General features: G+C 40.8%; 4 protein-coding genes across 4 annotated transcripts in view; 1 reads left to right on the top strand and 3 right to left on the bottom strand.

Moving 5' to 3' along the window:
* LOC123518181 (leucine-rich repeat transmembrane neuronal protein 3-like) overlaps positions 1–3,596 on the bottom strand; it is a 46,354-nt gene extending 42,758 nt beyond the window's left edge. The window contains exon 1 of the mRNA XM_045278869.1: positions 2,661–3,596. Coding sequence (XP_045134804.1) covers positions 2,661–2,663 — 3 coding nt within the window. The 5' untranslated portion in view covers positions 2,664–3,596. The remainder of the gene's footprint in view (positions 1–2,660) is intronic.
* A 5,821-nt stretch (positions 3,597–9,417) lies between these two features.
* LOC123518272 lies at positions 9,418–10,576 on the top strand. The gene is made up of 3 exons (XM_045278995.1): positions 9,418–9,639; positions 9,886–9,993; positions 10,119–10,576. Exons 1-3 carry the CDS (start codon positions 9,449–9,451, stop codon positions 10,159–10,161), a joined length of 342 nt encoding a protein of 113 aa, XP_045134930.1. The 5' UTR covers positions 9,418–9,448; the 3' UTR covers positions 10,162–10,576.
* A 1,060-nt stretch (positions 10,577–11,636) lies between these two features.
* On the bottom strand, positions 11,637–13,691 carry LOC123518271 (mitotic apparatus protein p62-like). Its single transcript, XM_045278994.1, has 3 exons — positions 13,243–13,691; positions 12,455–12,561; positions 11,637–12,241 (listed from the first exon to the last, which is right to left on the bottom strand). Exons 1-3 carry the CDS (start codon positions 13,653–13,655, stop codon positions 12,138–12,140), a joined length of 624 nt encoding a protein of 207 aa, XP_045134929.1. The 5' UTR covers positions 13,656–13,691; the 3' UTR covers positions 11,637–12,137.
* Positions 13,692–15,695: 2,004 nt separating this feature from the next.
* The window catches only part of LOC123518371 (kinesin-related protein 12-like), a 3,202-nt gene continuing 969 nt past the window's right edge, over positions 15,696–17,928 (bottom strand). Inside the window, exons 2-4 of the mRNA XM_045279156.1 lie at positions 17,678–17,779; positions 16,994–17,104; positions 15,696–16,055 (exon numbers count right to left, since the gene is read on the bottom strand). Of these exons, the coding sequence (XP_045135091.1) occupies positions 16,010–16,055; positions 16,994–17,104; positions 17,678–17,779 (259 nt within the window). The 3' untranslated portion in view covers positions 15,696–16,009. The remainder of the gene's footprint in view (positions 16,056–16,993; positions 17,105–17,677; positions 17,780–17,928) is intronic.

Raw genomic sequence — 17,928 nt, 5'->3', positions numbered from 1 at the left:
GAGTGAGAGACAGAGACGGAGAGATGTAACAGAAGAGAAGGTGAGAGAGAGAGAGAGAGAGAGAGAGAGAGAGAGAGAGAGAGAGAGAGAGAGAAAGCAGAGAAAGTCTCTCTCTCTCTCTCTCTCTCTCTCTCTCTCTCTCTCTATCTCAGTTACATTTCATCCCTCCCACATAAGGAAAGAGCTGAAGGGCATCTTATTATAATTTAGTGGGCCTTTGTTTTTTCTCTTCTTACCTGCCTGCATTGTACGCTACTCAGTCTGCTTGTTTTTTATCAGCATACAAAACCTTAATGTCTGTATCAAATATATAATGACTATTGCGCTACGGAAGTCTCTGGTAGTCTTTGGCATTATTACAGTCTACTTGGTTTCCTTCGCGACTATGGAAGAAATTATTTAAAGTTAGTGTATATAAATTTTCAGTCTCTCTCTCTCTCTCTCTCTCTCTCTCTCTCTCTCTCTCTCTCTCTCTCTCTCTCTCTATCTATCTATCTATCTATCTATCTATCTAGCCAGTGTGTGTATGTGTGGGTGTAATTGAGTGGTAAAAGTAGATCAAAATTTAAACGCGTCATACACTGTGCTCTGGTAGTGTTAGTGATGTCAAGTCAAAAATCTTTATTCCCGTCCACTGTGCCAATTTTTCGCTAACTTTACTTCTCCGTCCCCTTCTGTCAAACAAACACCCTTCAGAACCCTGTTAACCACCACTAGAGCCACTTAAAAGTAAAGGCATGGCTCCAAACGGATACTCCATATTAAATCTCAGTACCAAGACACGTTTTCATATTCATTCTGGTTACTATTTGGCGATTTTATACAGTTTCAGAAACATATGGTTGGATTAGAATGGTAAAAACTGTGGCCATTAATCTTTTGACATCCATAGATCCTTTCTAATGCAAATAAAATCGTCTAATCATACCCAAAATATTAAGATTGAAATGCGTCTTAGTATTAAAACGGCACCAAACGATTACCCCGGTGGCATTTTTACAATAAGATTTGTGCGTGATTAGATGATTTTATTGACATTAAGAAGGGTCTGTGGAGGTCAGAAAATCAATGGCCGCAGTCTTCACTATTTCAATCCCCACATAAGTTTCTGAAGCTGTATAAAATCACCAAATAGTAATTAGAATAGAAAAGAAAGCGTGTTCTGGTACTGAAGGGGTTAAGTTACTCGTGAACACGGGAATGCTGCGTAGAAAGTGTGTGTCGCGTTCTCGCCGCCCCTGCTGGACGCGAGGGCCGTGAGTTGTCGCTGCCTTGTTCCCCAGGTGGGTCGACGCAAGGGGCGGGGCGAGGCGTGGCGCGGGACAAGGTTGGGTGGGGGGAGGACAAGGGGTGGTTGTGGCGCGTGAGTCACATCAAGTTACCCCAAGTTGCTGCAAGCTCTCCCTCTCCCTCCCCCTTCTCCTCCTCTTACATTGTATCCTCTGTACCCTCCTCCATCCCCTCTTCCCCCTCTCTCCATTCCCATCCTTCACTTTCCGTCTTATTCCTCCTTTGCCCTTCGCTCTCCTCCTCTCCTCCTCCACCTCATATTTCATCCATTCGCCACTCATGTCTTCCCTCACCCCTCCATTGCCCTCTCAGTTATTTCTCCCTTTTTTTTACACTTTTTTCTGTTACTTCTCATTGTCACTTTAGTTATTATCACTGAGAATTCATCCTTTCCAAGTTTCCTCTTCTCGTCTTAATCTTTCACTTACATTTCATTCAAATTAATTTATATATTTTCTTCCTTACTTTCCTTATCGCACGACAATTTGTTTATTCTAAGCTTCTTCTCATTTTCATAATTTTACTCTTTTTTATCCCATGTTTTTTTTTCTCCTTCCTTTCTTCCACGTTACCAATTCCCTTCCTTTCATTCTGACAATCTTTTCTCCTTCTAAGCTTATTATCGTTTGTATTCCACATCTTTACCTCTCGTTTCAGTAACCAGTAGCAATCTCTCTCTCTCTCTCTCTCTCTCTCTCTCTCTCTCTCTCTCTCTCTCTCTCTCTCTCTCTCTCTCTCTCTGTCTTAATGCAGTCATTATGGTACGAATGCCAAGTGATCTGTCAATGAAAAGAACATGTTAGCTCTCGCAGGCACTCGACGGCACGATATTGTTACTTTGTTGTATCGAGTAATGTCTGTAAATTCTGATTGATTTTGCGAGGTGTGGTGAATGCTAAGAGGTTATTTATTTTATTCATCATTTCATAGAGGAACGTGATTTGCGTGTATGTCTATATTTTATTTCGATTTGCCTGTTTGTTTTATTATTGTTCGTTTTCTTTCTGTTTTCCAGCTTTTTATTCTCTTTTTGTGGTCTTTGATTAATCTGGTCGTTTCCATTGCTGTCCTTTGTTTGTGTGTGTGTGTGTGTGTGTGTGTGTGTGTGTGTGTGTGTGTGTGTGTGTGTGTGTGTGTGTGTGTTTGTGTGTGTGTGTCATTTTAGTTCTTGGTTTGATTACTGTTACTTGATTTTATCCTACTACTTCCACCACCACCACCACCACCACTACTACCACCACCACCACCACTACTACTACTACTACTACTACTACTACTACTACTACTACTACTACTACTTCTACTACATCTACTACTGTTAGTGTCATTATAAATACCATCAATAATGATAAAATACTTAATTGACTTACCATCTTGCCGAGTCAGTAAGATGAGGAGAGGATATATTCGTATCTCTTAATATCTCAATCAGTCTTTTATAAACACAACCAGCGATGTAGAATTCCCAACACGCGATGGAACACTGAATGCGCGTCGCTCACTGCATCTCCCTTATCGTCATTTCACTAACGGACTTCCACGTCAAGCAATAAGAGTAAAAGACAAGTTGTACGTCACAATTCACTTAGTTCACTTAAGAATTCACAGCTAGCAGAGGCCGTAACGTGTAGAGCTGGCGGCTGCTTGCAAAGTTTCCCTAATTTCCTCTCGTTCCTGCAGCTCACGTCACTGTTGAAGTCTACGGGAGGTCAACGTAAGCTTTCTAACTAATACCGTTGGCCTTTCTTCTTAATTATCCAGGTAGGTCCTTCTTCCTCGCGGCTTACCCCTTGGCGGCGGAAAGATAAAGGATGGAGAGCGATTATCCAGATTATCCAGCCTCGTTAAGCATCCCTTTTGGAGATAACACTAAGGAGTCGCCAGGTCCTGCCCGCCTCGCTACCCTACAATTAGGTGCAATCAGCAGGGCGGTGCACTTCCACAGGTTGATAACGAGGCAACCCGCAGAAGAAAAAGGAAAGATTCGATTTCTTCTCTGTATGTTGTCCAATGAATCACACGTCAAAGTTTAGATGCGATGTGAGTTTCTTTCCAATACCAGTTAACTCAATGCATATATGGCATCAGAGAAATATCGCGGTGTTAGTAGATCTGTTCGTCTTGGAGCATGTTTGATGTCTCATTCAGCGAAGATTGGCAGCAGCTCGTGTTTGTGTTTGTGCGCAGACACGTGACGCTCAGGAGGGGCAGCCAACACACCTTTACACAGCGGCAGCTCGGGCCGGACTGAGCCGCGGCAGTGGTGGCTGGCGGCTGGTGCGTCCCTCAGAGTGGCTGCTGGTTGTGGCCCTTCCTCTATCTCGCTCTTTATGCTGCCCCGTCGCCTAGTCCCCCTCTTCCCCTTGCCCGGCCAGGTGGAGTAGCTGTTTCGATACAATTGCTATACATGACATGATATTCAATCTATTTATTTATTTTTTAGTAATATCATTTTGTTGGTCAACTGGTTGGCTGGTTGATTATTAATTCAGGGCTGTTATTAAGACTGTACGTTATTATTTGTACTGTTTGACCCTCACAGTACCAGAATTGAGTGCAAGTACTGGAGGGGAGAGCAGTACCAAGGTATGAATTAAGGGAGGGAGTTTATGTACTGCCGCCTTGAATACCTGGGTAATTCGACACCATTAAAATCTACCCCTTTAAAACTTTCTGATACTAAGGTACCATCCACTCTCTTGGAAAGCAAACTGTGACGTGACAAATGTTAGTGTTGGATCTCTGGATTAATTGTGAGGATATCTTTGTTTGGTATTGTGTGCTGAGGTTAACTTTGACACTGAGATGGTGTATTGAGTCATGTGTGTTCCATTTAAGGTTGAATCCACCTGCCATGTTTTAACCTTATTACTGTATTTTATCTTTTTTTACCACAACAAGGCTTTACTCTTTTGTACCTCTTAATATCACACATCCAATTTATCCTTCACTTATTCTAATCTTTAAGTTTTGGGTGGCTGGTAATACTGAAGGAGTGTTTGGTATGTATGTTTGTGTCTTCGTGGATTCGTATTGGAGGAAGAAAATGTCTGGTGATATGTTACCTTGTTACTTAAGGCAATGGTTTTTAGTTCATATAGACCCACACCACCATCACCTCTAACAAAGCGATAATAACGGCAACAACAACAGTAACAGTCTGAGAAGAATCATTAACAACAACAACAACAACAACATCACCACAGACAACATTACACACACTCATCACCAATATAACCCTCACTCACCACCACCACTGCCACCACCAATAGAGTCACCACCACCTTCATACTTACCATCATCACCACATCCTCACACTTTCATCACTAGCACCACCGCACCACCACAAATTGCATCACCATCAATACAGTGTTCCTTACCATCACCATCCTACCACCACCATCATCATACACTTCGCTACTAATTCAGAACCATATGCGCTCCTATTCTCAAACACTTCCAGGCTGCACCTTCACTATTTAAAAAAGCTTTAACTAAATTTACACGAGTTTTTTAAAGTGTTTTTACGTTTCTAGACGCAGAGTGACTAGATTTTGCATTATCAACTAGAGAAGCACTTGAAAACCCCTCTTCTTACCTCTGTGACCTGGAAAAATTGTCGTGGTGAAAGAACACAGTGTTTCTGAATACTGACCTTATATACCACAACCATTACATAACACTACCTTAACCACCACCACCACCATCACCACCACCACCACCGCTATCGCTTGTTATTAAATTACACTCACTTGCCGAACCTTTCTCACATTTTTTCCCTTCCACTTCCTCTCATTAATCACACGTTTATCGCGAGCATCTGCCGCTTCCCTTCACTTACCTGGCGAAAGGGAGGAGGGAGGGAGGGAGGGTCGCTCACCTGTACTCTTTATACCTGCACACCCCTCCTCAGGTACTCAGGTATGGCTCGTGCCTGCCTCGTTATTATCTCCTCAGCATCTCATCCTTTTTTTCCAATATTTTTCCTGTTTAGTTTTCTTTATTTTCTATTTTTTTATTATTTTTTCCATATTTTTTTTTTTTTACTCTTTTTCCTTTTGTTGTTTTCTGTTGATTGTGTTATTCGTCTGTATTATTTCAGTATCTCATTTTTTTTCAGTATTTTCCTGCTTGGTTTCTTCTTTTCCTAATTTTCTTATTCTTTAACCATTTTTCCCCTTTTCCCTTTGTTATTTTTCAAAGACCGTTCCTCATCTGTATTTCATTTTGTTTTCTTACTTCTGTCTATTTTTCTTCTCTTTTATCTGATCCTGTCTTCTCTTCTATTCCGTGTGGTAACCTTCACGCATGCGCAGTCGTGTTTGGCCATTGCTCTTCACCATAACTAAAGGGGAAGATAAATACGAGAAGAAGAAAAAAAAAACATGTTAAGAGAACGAGATAAAAACATTGAAGTGTATTAACCAAATTTTATCCTTTCTTTTCGGGAAATTACATTCTTTTGATCTTTATTATTTTGGTGTTTATCTATCTATTGCTTGATCCTTCACGCTAATGTATACGAGAACACAGCTTACATACGTAGACTAGGTTAGATTGCCCTGCTTTATCGACCCCAGCATTCATTATACGTACACCTTCATAAAACTGGCCGAGTAGGAATACATGAACGAATTTCCAGGCACTCAATCAGATAAGTAAGAAAACAAATGATATAAAGTAAAGTAATATATAAATAAATGAATAATAAACAGTGAGGAGTAAGTACTTGCGAACGTGGCAAAGAGAATAGAAAATTTGATCTGCATCTATTAACGTAAGGAAAACTATTAGTGTTAGATAACATAAGAAAAAGACTCTTGCATTCCTACACTCGTAAACCACCCACTCCACATATAAGCAAAGATATGGTCACTAAAATCACTAACATATAAATAGATTACATTATATTCCTTGCTTACTAATACATAAAGAAAAACAGTTAAAAAAGCAAGGTGTTCCGTACTCTAGATACAAAAAAGAGCAGTGGAATTAAAATGAGGTTTAAAACGAATCATATCCCGTTTTCTGTTCATTAGACAATTAGCATCCCCTTACCTGCGCACCGACCAGCCAGGTAACAATGCAGGTTAAAGGCTTAATTACACGTTACCTGTTGTTGTCTTGAGTTTATACGGGAAAGTTCTCAGAGACAGATTATCAGAGAGAGAGGGAGAGAGAGGGAAGGAGACTCGGAATACATGAAAAGCGGTGAAAACTTTGATATCACCTTATAATTTCCCTCATTCGGTGCTTTCTCTTCCCTATCTCTCACTCTATCGGCCAATCTTTGTACCTATCGCCTCATTCATCTACCTGCCTATCCCGCCTACCTTTATCTGTTAATCTCTCTCTCTCTCTCTCTCTCTCTCTCTCTCTCTCTCTCTCTCTCTCTCTCTCTCTCTCTCTCTCTCTCTCTCTCTCTCTCTCTCTTTCATCTCTTCTTTAATCTCCCTCGTCATTCAAACTGGTGAAGCGCAATGCTGGATTAAGCCGTGTTCTATCTCCGTAAAATCTCTCTCTCTCTCTCTCTCTCTCTCTCTCTCTCTCTCTCTCTCTCTCTCTCTCTCTCTCTCCCAATTCCTCGTGCCTATTTTCCTTATTTTCATTCTCCTTTTTTTATTCAGCTTATTTCTTTTCAACTCTCCTCTTTTGTTCATTTGTTTATTAATTCATCTTTATAAATACTTCACTAAGGGACTGTCACGTGATCTCCTAGTGGCTTTCCTCAATTTTTTGTGCTGTTATATGCTTTCGTGAAGAAATAAATAGATACGAAATTGAGGAAAGCAAGATAAAGTCTAGTCATAATGGTAATGGTGGTGATGTAGTGGTGAGGCGACAAGGAAGGCATTATTAGGTGGTCGCGAGGGTATAGTGGTGATGATGTGCTGGTGATGTGATGAGGACAATATGTGGTTACGGGGATGGTGTTGGTCATGGTGATGGTGGTGGTGGTGGAGGTGACATTGCGGTGAGGGTAAGAGAAAGAGGAGGAGGAAAAGGAGGAGTCAGGTTATGTAGGTGATGTGTTAACGTTGTAGTGGTGCATTGGACTACACGGGAAAGGGAAATGTAAGACAGTTAATCCCTTCAGTACAAAGCCGCGTCTTCATATTCATTCGGGTTAGTTAATATTTAGCGATTTTACACTGCTTCAGACACTTATTTGGGGATTAGTATAGTAAAGTAAAGACTCTGGCCATTAATCTCCTGACCTCCATAGACCCTTTCTAATGCAAATATAATCATCTAATCATACCAAAAAATCAAGTTTAAAATTTGTTTCAGTATTGAAGTGGTTAAAACGTAGAAAAAAAAAAAAGGGAAGCACTAACAAAGCATTAGGTTTATGCGTAACAGTCCGTGTATAAATCATGTTTACCTGTGTCCGTATACAGAAACGCTTTACTCTCTCACCACGATTATTTTCCAAGGCTGCAGAGATGACTAGCGAGGTTTTCAAGAGTGTTTCTCCTGTAATCAATATAGAAATCTTGTCACTCTACCCCTAGACCCATAAAAACACCTTAAAAACTCGCATAGATTTAAATGAAGCCTTTTGAAATGGTGGAGTTGAAGTACAGGAGTGTTTGTGATTACGGGTTTGTTCCCATCACTTGTCACGCATGGATCTCGCCGCCAAGGTATTCACTTCATGTAGGTACGTACACTAACATGCATTCTGTTGTCATTTGTGCTTGTAGTGCTCGAGATGTCTCCTGCTTACGTACGCAAAATTGCGTAAACGAACGAGACAACTTAACCCAAACAACTCCGCGCAACCTCCTACTGACAAAATAATTGTTCTCTCACCATGACAATTTTCCAAGGCCAAAGAGGAAACTAGCCGGGTTTTCAAGACAGTACCTACTTATAATAAAGTAGAAATCTTGCCAATCCATCACCAGAACCATGAAAAATATACCTAAAGACACGAAATCCATCAACAGAACCAATAATATACTCTTAAAAAGACAAATATCTTCAAATTTGTATTCAAGATGGCAGGGATGTCAGGTGGAAATAGGTAGATATAGTTAATTAAAAAATAACCATACATAAGCCTAGCGAATTATTACATCTTCTTTTATTCACTTCTGACATCTATGTAGCATAAATACTGAAAATTTACTTTATCTTATCCTAAACTATTTTTCGTTTTCTATTCTTCTCGAGATAGAAAACGCAATCATGTAAGGTGAACTAATATAACATTAGCTAATACTGGACTGTGTGGAATGGGGAACGAAAAGAAAATATATGACCAAAGCAAAGAAAGAAAATTAAAGGAATGAAAAATATGAGTAAATAGAACGAATATATGGTGATTCCCTCTGGTGAGATTTTCTTTTTCCATCGTCTTGAGTCAATTTTGCTTCTTCTCGTGATGTTCAAGGAAAGACGATTTTGAACTGTGTGTGTGTGTGTGTGTGTGTGTGTGTGTGTGTGTGTGTGTGTGTGTGTGTGTGTGTGTGTGTGTGTGTGTGTGTGTGTGTGTGTGATTCCATTAATCTCCCTTACCTTATTTGTTTACCATCTTTCACAATGAGACGTAAAATCACTTCCTCTCTCTCTCTCTCTCTCTCTCTCTCTCTCTCTCTCTCTCTCTCTCTCTCTCTCTCTCTCTCTCTCTCTCTCTCTCTCTCTCTCTCTCTCTCTGTGTGTGTGTGTGTGTGTGTGTGTGTGTGTGTGTGTGTGTGTGTGTGTGTGTGTGTGTGTGTGTGCGTGTGTGTGTGTGTGTGTGTGTGTGTGTTATATTTGGTACAGTACACTTCAAGCTCTAGCCATAATTCCTTACATTTTTTTTTTCATTTATTAGTCAAGGATTCACAGAAATAGCAAGGAAGTGAGACATGAAATTCAAAGCCAGTCAATATTAACTCGTAGCCATTCACTTCCGTTAGGCACAAGACCTACTGACAAATTCAAACAAAAACTGGTGTCAATTGTGCACTAAAGACTCGTAACAATGTATATATGTAGCAGTGCGTGTTATGTCATCACTAGACCACCAGGAGACGAAAAAGTCATACCGGAACAGATTAGAGGAGGACTGTGTTAGTGCTTCCCCAACCTGGTAACCTGGGAACCCCCATTTCAATGGTTATAAACTGGCATCGTAGCCCAGCAGCGTTATTGTGCCAGCGGAGCCACCATGAAGCCCTTAGTGATCACGCTCCTGCTGGTGACGCTGGCGGCGGCTCTTGTTGCAGGAGCGCCTTATCCAAAACCAGACCTGTTTTTATTATCCCACGAATATGACGACGACGTTACCTCAGAAGACTCTCAGGAAGATTACGTCCGCAAGAAGAGGCAACTCAGTGGCGGCTTCAATGTTAATGACACGTAAGAATTCCTTCCCGACATTGTTATCTCAATAGTTACTTTTTTAGAACACAAAGTCATTATGATTTTCCATTATTTTTCTTTTTCATTTCAAGAAGGCATGTTTATGTTTCCTTGGTATTATGTCACTGTTGTTTACCTTCCCTTCTACCAATGGCTTTTTATATTTTAGCCAGCCATTCTTCTTAATTTCTGCCACACTCTGTCTGCAAACTTCTGACCAACACACTGTATCGTGTCCCGCAGGCCTTTCGGAAAGAACTACGCTGCAAATTTGGGATACAATCATGTCTTCAACAAAGGCAGGACCTCTTTTGGGGTTACCGGCAACAAGTCCTGGGGCGCCCTTGGCAAGTGAGTTAACAACCTTTTGATCGTCTTCCGCATTATAGATTCCATAATGATGGTTGCTATCCTTCGATATGTTCTCATAAATACAATTCTTTTCCAGTACACTTAGATTGGATCTTTTTTTTCAGATCGCATGGCGTCGGAGTCAACTTCGTACACAAATTCGGCTGAAGGCATTGTGACCACCACTGCCGGACCTGAGGATATCGGACAATTTGTTTTAATTTCTCACTTTGCTTACTACTCCGTGTATACCTTTGTCATTCCTGTTTTGGCAGAGAAAATAAGCAAGATTTTTTTTCTATTCTGAATCTATTATCTTGATTTTACTTTCTCAGTACATAGAATAAAAGACTTAAGCCTCTATGTAAAGGAGTGGCAGTAGAGGTTATCCATGCTCACCTTCACGCCAGGTGAGGGCGCCGGAAAACCTGCACCTGTCCTGCTCATCGTCACGGGCGTGAGGGGAGATACTTGCTCATCTGAGATTTCACACGAATGTCAACAATGATTCAACATCATTCTGCTTTACACAAAATAGTTAAAAAAAAATTATGTGTATCCAATAAATGTGCTCTGAATTTAATGTCGTTTTAACCTCTTCAGTACCATGACGCGTTTCCCTATTCATTCTGCTTACTATTTGGTGATTTTATACAGCTTCAGAACTTATGTGGGAAATTAAAACAGTGAAGACTGTGGCCATTAATCTTCTGACCTCCATAGATCCTTCCTAATGTCAAAAAAAGAAATGGTCTGATCGTACACAAAACTCAAGGTAAAAATATGTCCCAGTATTGAAGGGGTTAATAGTCACTCGCCTGATGTGCTGACTATGACGGTGGTCTGCAGGCTGAACTGGCGGCCGGTGAGCAGACTGACGCTTCAAACACTGGTATAGGCTCATACTCCGGCTACTGCATCGATTCTCTGTACCTATTTCTTCTCCTCCTCTTTCGTTCTATATTTTTTCCCTTTGCCTTGTACCTACTAGTTGTGCTCATCTACCTATGTCGAGGCGTTCTCAATGGAAAAAAGAAAGATAACAATAGAACCAAAAAAAAGTAGTAATTTTTATCTAACAAAGTGACTTGAAAAAAATGTCAAAATGATGTATTAAGATTCCCTACAGATCCCTACAAAAATCTTTGCTGACAGCTATATATTTATTTTTCCTCAATTTCTTGTTAGTATGTATTGTCAAGTGTCAAGTATATTTGAAGTATACGTACAGTTGATGAGCATGACAGTGTGTACCACATGCTAACACACGTGCCTCCATTGACTCAGAGAAGGACAAGAAGAGCGGCGAATTCAAATGTTCTGGATGGCTGGATGGCTTGGCTCCGCGACTTGGGCACTGCTGGCACTACCCGTTGACGCTACCATAAGTGTATAACAAATCCTTTATTTTTTTTGTTCAGTGGCAGACTTGTGAGGCTCCAGCTCTCTGGGTCCCATTTTAAGACTGGTAAAATGCACCGGTTACCTACATGCTTATATTTTCAAAGTGTAAGATTAGTCATCACTGTGTAGCATTGTGTGTGTCTTGAGAGAGAAAGAAAAGGGCAGAGCCTGCAACACAGTCTCTTTATTTCTTGCATACAATCTCTAAATGTTTATAAGACACGAAATGAAACTCCAGATGGTGCTTGAGAATATATTGGATGAAGCCTGATACACGTGCCAATGAGACGGATGATTGAGAACTGGTAATAAGCCAAGGCATCGAGGCGGCATCAGTCAGAAAAACCTGAGGAGAAGGATCACGTGACCGTGACCTCCTCCATAACCTCTTAAGGAAGCTACAGAGAATCTTAAGCTTCCTTGGTCACGCCCTGTCAAATATACATTTTTTATCCGAAACTGACACTTTTCCACGTACTTTTCTTTACGTGACATAAATAAAGAAAGATACTAACCTTTATGTGTACGTAGCTTTTGTTGTTAAATCTTATTTCCACTTTTATAATCTTGCCATTGTTAGGGTTTTGTTTAATCTTTTTTCATAACATATCAATTATTATTAGCATTTTCCTTCTGCGCCACATGGTCGTTTCTTAATTTAAATCAGTCAAGCATTCTTCACGTGAAGATTGGCTGTTTTTTTTTTTATTCACCAGTTACCTTGTGAATACATATTTGGACTACAAAGAGAAAAAAAAAATCATCCGGTCCTTGGAGATTTGTTGTAGGCGAATCGGTCTAGCCAGGGAACGAGTGACTGACCTTGAAGAGGCCTCCCTTGTCCCTGACGAGAGGAGAATGCCAGAGTTAGAGAAGCAAAATTGCAAAGCTGTGAACATGTTTAACATAGTACAGTACAGTAGTTGTTCTCCATGATTGGAAATACTGCTTGCATACGTACATACCTTCCTTAGACAGATTTAAGACAAGAAGCATAAATTTTTCTTTACCATATAAAGATACATACAAATACAATGCAAGGGAAAACCACACTCACCTGCCACTAGCGCCCCAGTTGCTGAACCTTCGAATCCAACGGAGGTCTTGCCTTCGTTGAATGTCTTATGGAATCCGCTACTCACGCTGTAGTCTCTCCCCCAAGGCCTGTAGGGGACAACTGCTATAGAACACCTGTGATACCTTAATTATCGGCCGTCCTCGTTATTTTCTCAAACTACATTTTCATCTAAATCAACCCAGTGGAACTTATCTGGTAATTCAAAAGTTAGTTCAAGATTCCAGTTAATCTAAGATTGTTACTTCATCAATAGAAAGTCCACGATTTATAATGTAGAGTATGTCATTTGTTATTTCAAGTGTGCTTTCATGATCCCATTAATATTTTAATCTTTCTGCATGATAAATAGGAGAAAAACGCTCGTAATAACACGGTTGGTTATCTTTTAGCCTTTGAAACCAATCCTAATAAAACAAGCTATTTTTTTATACCATGCGGGCTTTTCACAGGAATTCATGGGCTAAAGGAGATATCTTTTTGGGTACATCCTATCTGAAACCCCGCCCGTTAGGAAACCGTTACCTCGAGTAAGGAAACCCTACCTACACTCTGACCTTGGCCAGGATTCATACCCATGCACTTGGAGACCCCTTGGACCCCAAAGCGCGAGTGGTTCCACTGTATTAACAGGTCTATGTGTTTTCAGGTAGCAGTGTATGGACTTTGCGCATCATAGAGTATTGGTGAGAATGCTGTCTCTTCCTGATATAGATGGAAACCTAGAAATACGGAGGTCACAGGAGGAACAAAAACAGCTGCCAACCTACCTATCATGTACTGTTGCTTGAGCCTTAAACTGCCTCTTCTTGCGGACATGTTCTTCTCCTGCCCCATCTTCTTCCTTCTCCTTTTCTTCTCCATCTCCTTCTCCTTCGTCATCGTTGTTGTCGTCGTTATTGTCTCCTTCCACCACCTCTCCTTCTTCGTCTTCTTCATCGTCTCCTTCCTCTTCTGCTGCTTGTCCTTCTCCTGCTCCTCCTTCATCGTTGTTGTCTTCGCTGTTACTATCTTTGTCTCCTTCTTCTACATGTTCTCCTTCCCCTTCTTCCTCACTTACCGAGGACGCTACTTCATCCCTTTCATCCTCAGTCGTTCCTTTGGGAAGAGGAACAGCCTCGGCCCAGGACACCGTCAGCGCCACTAGCAGCAGGGAAGCGAGAATCAGAGTGAAGCTCTTCATGGTGCCTTCAGTAACGATGACTACTGACGAGACTGAAGTCCTGCTATATAAACATCAGATGAGGCCTCGATGATCTCACCTTGGGGAAGTACGAGACCATTGCTTGCTTCTCCGCCTCAACTGTTTGACAATAGGCACTGCACCTGGCCTAGCTGTTGAACCACTTCAGTAGTGTGACACATTTTACCCTGAGATTTGGATGTGATTAGACGATCTTATTGACATTAGGAAGGGTCTATGGAGCTCAGAAGATTAATGGCCAGTCTTCACTATTTTGATCCCCATATAAGTTTCTGAAGCTGTTTAAAAATGCCAAATAATAAACAGAATGAATATGAAAGCGCATCATGTCATAGAGGGGTTAATGATATACTGTCCAAAGCACAAAAAATGGTCTGATGTAAGACTTTATTCTAGAAAAAAATCGAACAAGAAAATGCAACTCCAAAGCATGTCTTGACAATGCTCTTCACCGTACATTGCAGATGTACCAATAGTCACAAAACACTTTCATTCTGGAAGGCAGAGAATGTAGCTGTATCGTCACATTTTTAGTCGAGTGGTAGTGCTTCCGAAACAGACGATTCAGCTCAAACAAATAAGAAAGTGAGTAGATCTTGTGTAAATAAATTGTCTGTCTAGTTTTCTCTTTCCCATAATTACTTTTAGTGCGAAGTTATATGGATTTTTCATATATTATATTAAATTGAAGAATCTAAAGCCTCTCTCGAGAGATCAAAGATGAACAGCTTCAGATAACGGTTTAACGTGAGGCCAGTGGTGTTATGTCACCACCTCTCAGTTCGCAGCAAGAAAGCAGCGAGGGGCTAGAGAGTCAAGAAGAGTGCACAGTACTGTTTGTGGATCTGAGCTTTAGTTCCTTCAGCTCCCTTAGCTGCACCTAGAAATACTTTCATTAATTAACCCCTTCATTCCGGTAAGTATTTGGAGATTTTATACAGCTTCAAAAAATTATGTGAGTATTAAAATAATGAATACTCTGGTCATTATATCTTCTGACATCCAAAGACCTCTTCTAATGTATATAAAATCGTCTAATCATACCCAAAACTCAAGGTAGAAATGCGTCCCAGTACTGAAGGAGTTCAGCTCTACTTAAAGTAATCTCAGTGTGGATATGGACTGTTGTAATTAGATTTTTCTGGTTACTGTAAATTAACAAAATGCAGATGTTCTTTTATCGACACTCATATCAGGAGTGTCGTGATCAACGCAGAGAAAAAGAACGGGTGAGTAGTGGTGATGGCTTGTGTCTGAAAGGTGTTAAGTACCAGTATCAGTGTCTTCTGTCAAACAAGGATGACATTTCTTGTTTTCTCACGTGTCTCAGGTCCATATTCAGAAATGTTCTGCTCTCTCACCACGACTGTTTTCCAAGACCATAGAGATGACTAGCGGGGTTTTCAAAAGTGTTTCTTCAGTTCAGTAATCTTGTCACTCTGCCTCTGGAACCGTAAAAACACCTTAAAAACTCGTGTAAATTTGAATAATACATTTTGAAATAGTGAAGGTGAAGCACAGAAGCGTTTGAGAATACGAGCCTCAATCGCACGCTCCCTTCATCCCCCTTGTGCCTCTATCTCCTTCCCTCCAGCTCCCTTCCTCTTACTTCCCTACCTCCATGTCCTTTCTTATCTCTCCCTCTCCTTTCCTCCACCTCAGTTTTTCTCTCCTACTCTCCCGTTGTCTCCCTCTTGCTCTTCTCTGCATGTCCTTTCTTATCTCTTCCTCTCTTCCTCCACTTCTCTCCTTTTCTCCTATCCTGCCTCTCTTTCTCCCTCCATTGCTCTTCCCCTCTCTCAGCCTCATTGCTTCTCCCCGTTTTTGCACCTCTCTTCTCCCTCCATTTCTGCATCTCTCCTTTCCTCCTCCTCCACTTCCTTCTCTCCTTCTCTCCCTGTTGTTCTTATTGCAGTTGTTATTTTTTGTTTCTGTTACTCAAGTTATTGTTGCTTTTATTATTGTTGTTGTTCATTCTGCTGAGTTATGCCGAGTCAAGGGAACAAAAACAGACAAAGATGACTATTATGGGTGTTGAAGATTTTATTGGTGAGATAATTAGACAAATACAGAGCCAAGAATGCCTTACTAGTATACGTGAAGATTCCCAGGAACATGATTTTGATTGGCACATTATGACTGAAGCTAGTGAAATCTTATCTATTCTTTTAAACATTGCTACTAAATCCACCCCGAATGGTATTCTTAACACTGAAAGACCAATATGGCAAGTAAGTGTGTGCCCGAGTGTACAATAGCGACTTCCCATTAACTTATTGACAAGATGGATGAGCAGTTAGTTGTTGGTGTGAGAAGCTGCGGCACATCGTCCCCTAACGGCCAAACTTGTGAGAGAAAGAGAGACCAAACGCATTCGAGCTGAAGAGGAGAAAACGAAGTATTAGTCGCCCAAACCATGAGAGGATACACAGATAAGAAAGTAAAAAAAGAGAATAGACATATAACGGAATCAGTCGTTGAAAATAAGGCTAACAAGAGTGACAGTCAGTAATCAAGATACGATAAAATCTAACAGATTCAAGCTGATATAATAGGAACATTGTTTCTCAAAAAGTGTGGAATGAAGGAGCAGATTCAGTAATCAGGTTGTTTGTACCGGGTTATGTGGGTGTTTTAAAAAGATGAGACAGATGGATGGAAATGGATGGGTAGGCATGCTCTCTACAGGGACTGCTACAATTCAGGCCTGACGTCTTACAGCTTCCCTTGCTTTTTTACGTCCTTATATTCATATGTTCAGACGTCCAAACCAAGCAAGAAGACAAACTACATGAAAAAAGGCGGAAGATAAAAGGATTTGTTTGCAATAATAGCGAAACCTTACATTTGAGTATGCAGAATATGAAGTACATGAAAATAAAGAAATACAACGAGAAATGTAAGAAACCAAACCAAGCAAGAAGACAGAATACATGAAAAGAAGCTGAAACATAAAGAATTTGTTTGCAATGTCGAAGAAGCTCAATGGTGAAAACTTACTTTTGAGTATCTGAAAAAAGAGAAAACAACATAATATTAAGTACACAAAAAAAATAATACACAGACAAACATAAGAGATTAACCCCTTCAATACAGGGACACATTTTTACCTTCTCGTGTACCATTCTATTGACATTAGGAAAGGTCTATAGAGGTCATAAGATTAATGGCTACAGTCTTCACTATTTTAATCCCCACACAAGATTCTCAAGCTGTATAAAATCACCAAATAGTAAGCAGAATGAATATAGAAACGCGTCACGGTACACAAGGGGTTAATGATCTTTTCAGGTGTTACTTGATCGTGAGTGACGCACCTGCCGCCGCCAGGACTCATGATCTTGTGGGCACTGATGCCAAAGGAAGTTTTCTTGTTGGGGCTGTACTTGTATCCTACACCTGCACTGTAACTCTTGGCGCTGCCCAGCCTGGTGGTGGAGGAGACCGTAAGAGAGAGAGAGAGAGAGAGAGAGAGAGAGAGAGAGAGAGAGAGAGAGAGAGAGAGAGAGAGAGAGAGAGAGAGAGAGAGAGAGAGAGAGAGAGAGAGAGAGAGAGAGAGAGAGAGAGAGAGAGAGAGAGAGAACAAAGACACACACACACACACACACACACACACACACACACACACACACACACACACACACACACACACACACACACACACACACACACACACACACACTAGGATAAGACGCATTAGTTTACGTTCAGCTAAGTCAAGACTGATTAGTTTAAGTGATTTTACGTTACAGTAAGTTAAGATGGATTAAGATAGGATATACTCGTAGTTTAAGATGTGTAAGGTTAATTTACGTTAGATTGACATAAAATTCATCAGGTTAAGTCATGTAAGTTAAGGTAAGTGAGGATAGGTTTGGAGTGACCATGTAAATCGTCTTTGGTTAAACTCACATGAAGGAATTTTAGTCGGTGGAATTTACTTGGCTAGATTTTTTCACAGAGGCCGCAATGAGAGTGCCAACAGAAGCAACGTGACTCACCCATTGATGGTGTGCTTGGCTGCTCCAATGTTGCCGCTGAAGGAATGGCGTCCGTTGTTCGAGGAATGGCTCAGACTAAGGGAGCCTTGGATGGACTTTCCGCTGCGCAAAGGTGGAAAAGTTGTATAGGACAGGAAACATTTAAGACTGGGACACGATACCTCATGCCACTTGAGATGATGCACTGTTACTGTATGTTTCTGTGTGTTGGTTTACTGTGATATCTCGCTGAACAGTCTCTTCTCATCCTC

Source organism: Portunus trituberculatus, chromosome 43 (genome assembly GCF_017591435.1).
Source record: "Portunus trituberculatus isolate SZX2019 chromosome 43, ASM1759143v1, whole genome shotgun sequence".
NCBI classification, from domain to species: domain Eukaryota; kingdom Metazoa; phylum Arthropoda; class Malacostraca; order Decapoda; family Portunidae; genus Portunus; species Portunus trituberculatus.
Note: the sequence above shows the minus strand (reverse complement) of the source record. Positions and strands in the feature narration are given on the sequence as shown.

Coding starts and splice junctions, on each gene's coding strand:
- LOC123518272 (XM_045278995.1), top strand. CDS start 9,449: ATGAAGCCCTTAGTGATCACGCTCCTGCTGGTGACGCTGGCGGCGGCT. Junction 9,640..9,885: donor GGCTTCAATGTTAATGACAC/GTAAGAATTCCT, acceptor CGTGTCCCGCAG/GCCTTTCGGAAAGAACTACG. Junction 9,994..10,118: donor TCCTGGGGCGCCCTTGGCAA/GTGAGTTAACAA, acceptor CTTTTTTTTCAG/ATCGCATGGCGTCGGAGTCA.
- LOC123518271 (XM_045278994.1), bottom strand. CDS start 13,655: ATGAAGAGCTTCACTCTGATTCTCGCTTCCCTGCTGCTAGTGGCGCTG. Junction 12,562..13,242: donor CAAGCAACAGTACATGATAG/GTAGGTTGGCAG, acceptor TGTCCCCTACAG/GCCTTGGGGGAGAGACTACA. Junction 12,242..12,454: donor AACTGGGGCGCTAGTGGCAG/GTGAGTGTGGTT, acceptor TCCTCTCGTCAG/GGACAAGGGAGGCCTCTTCA.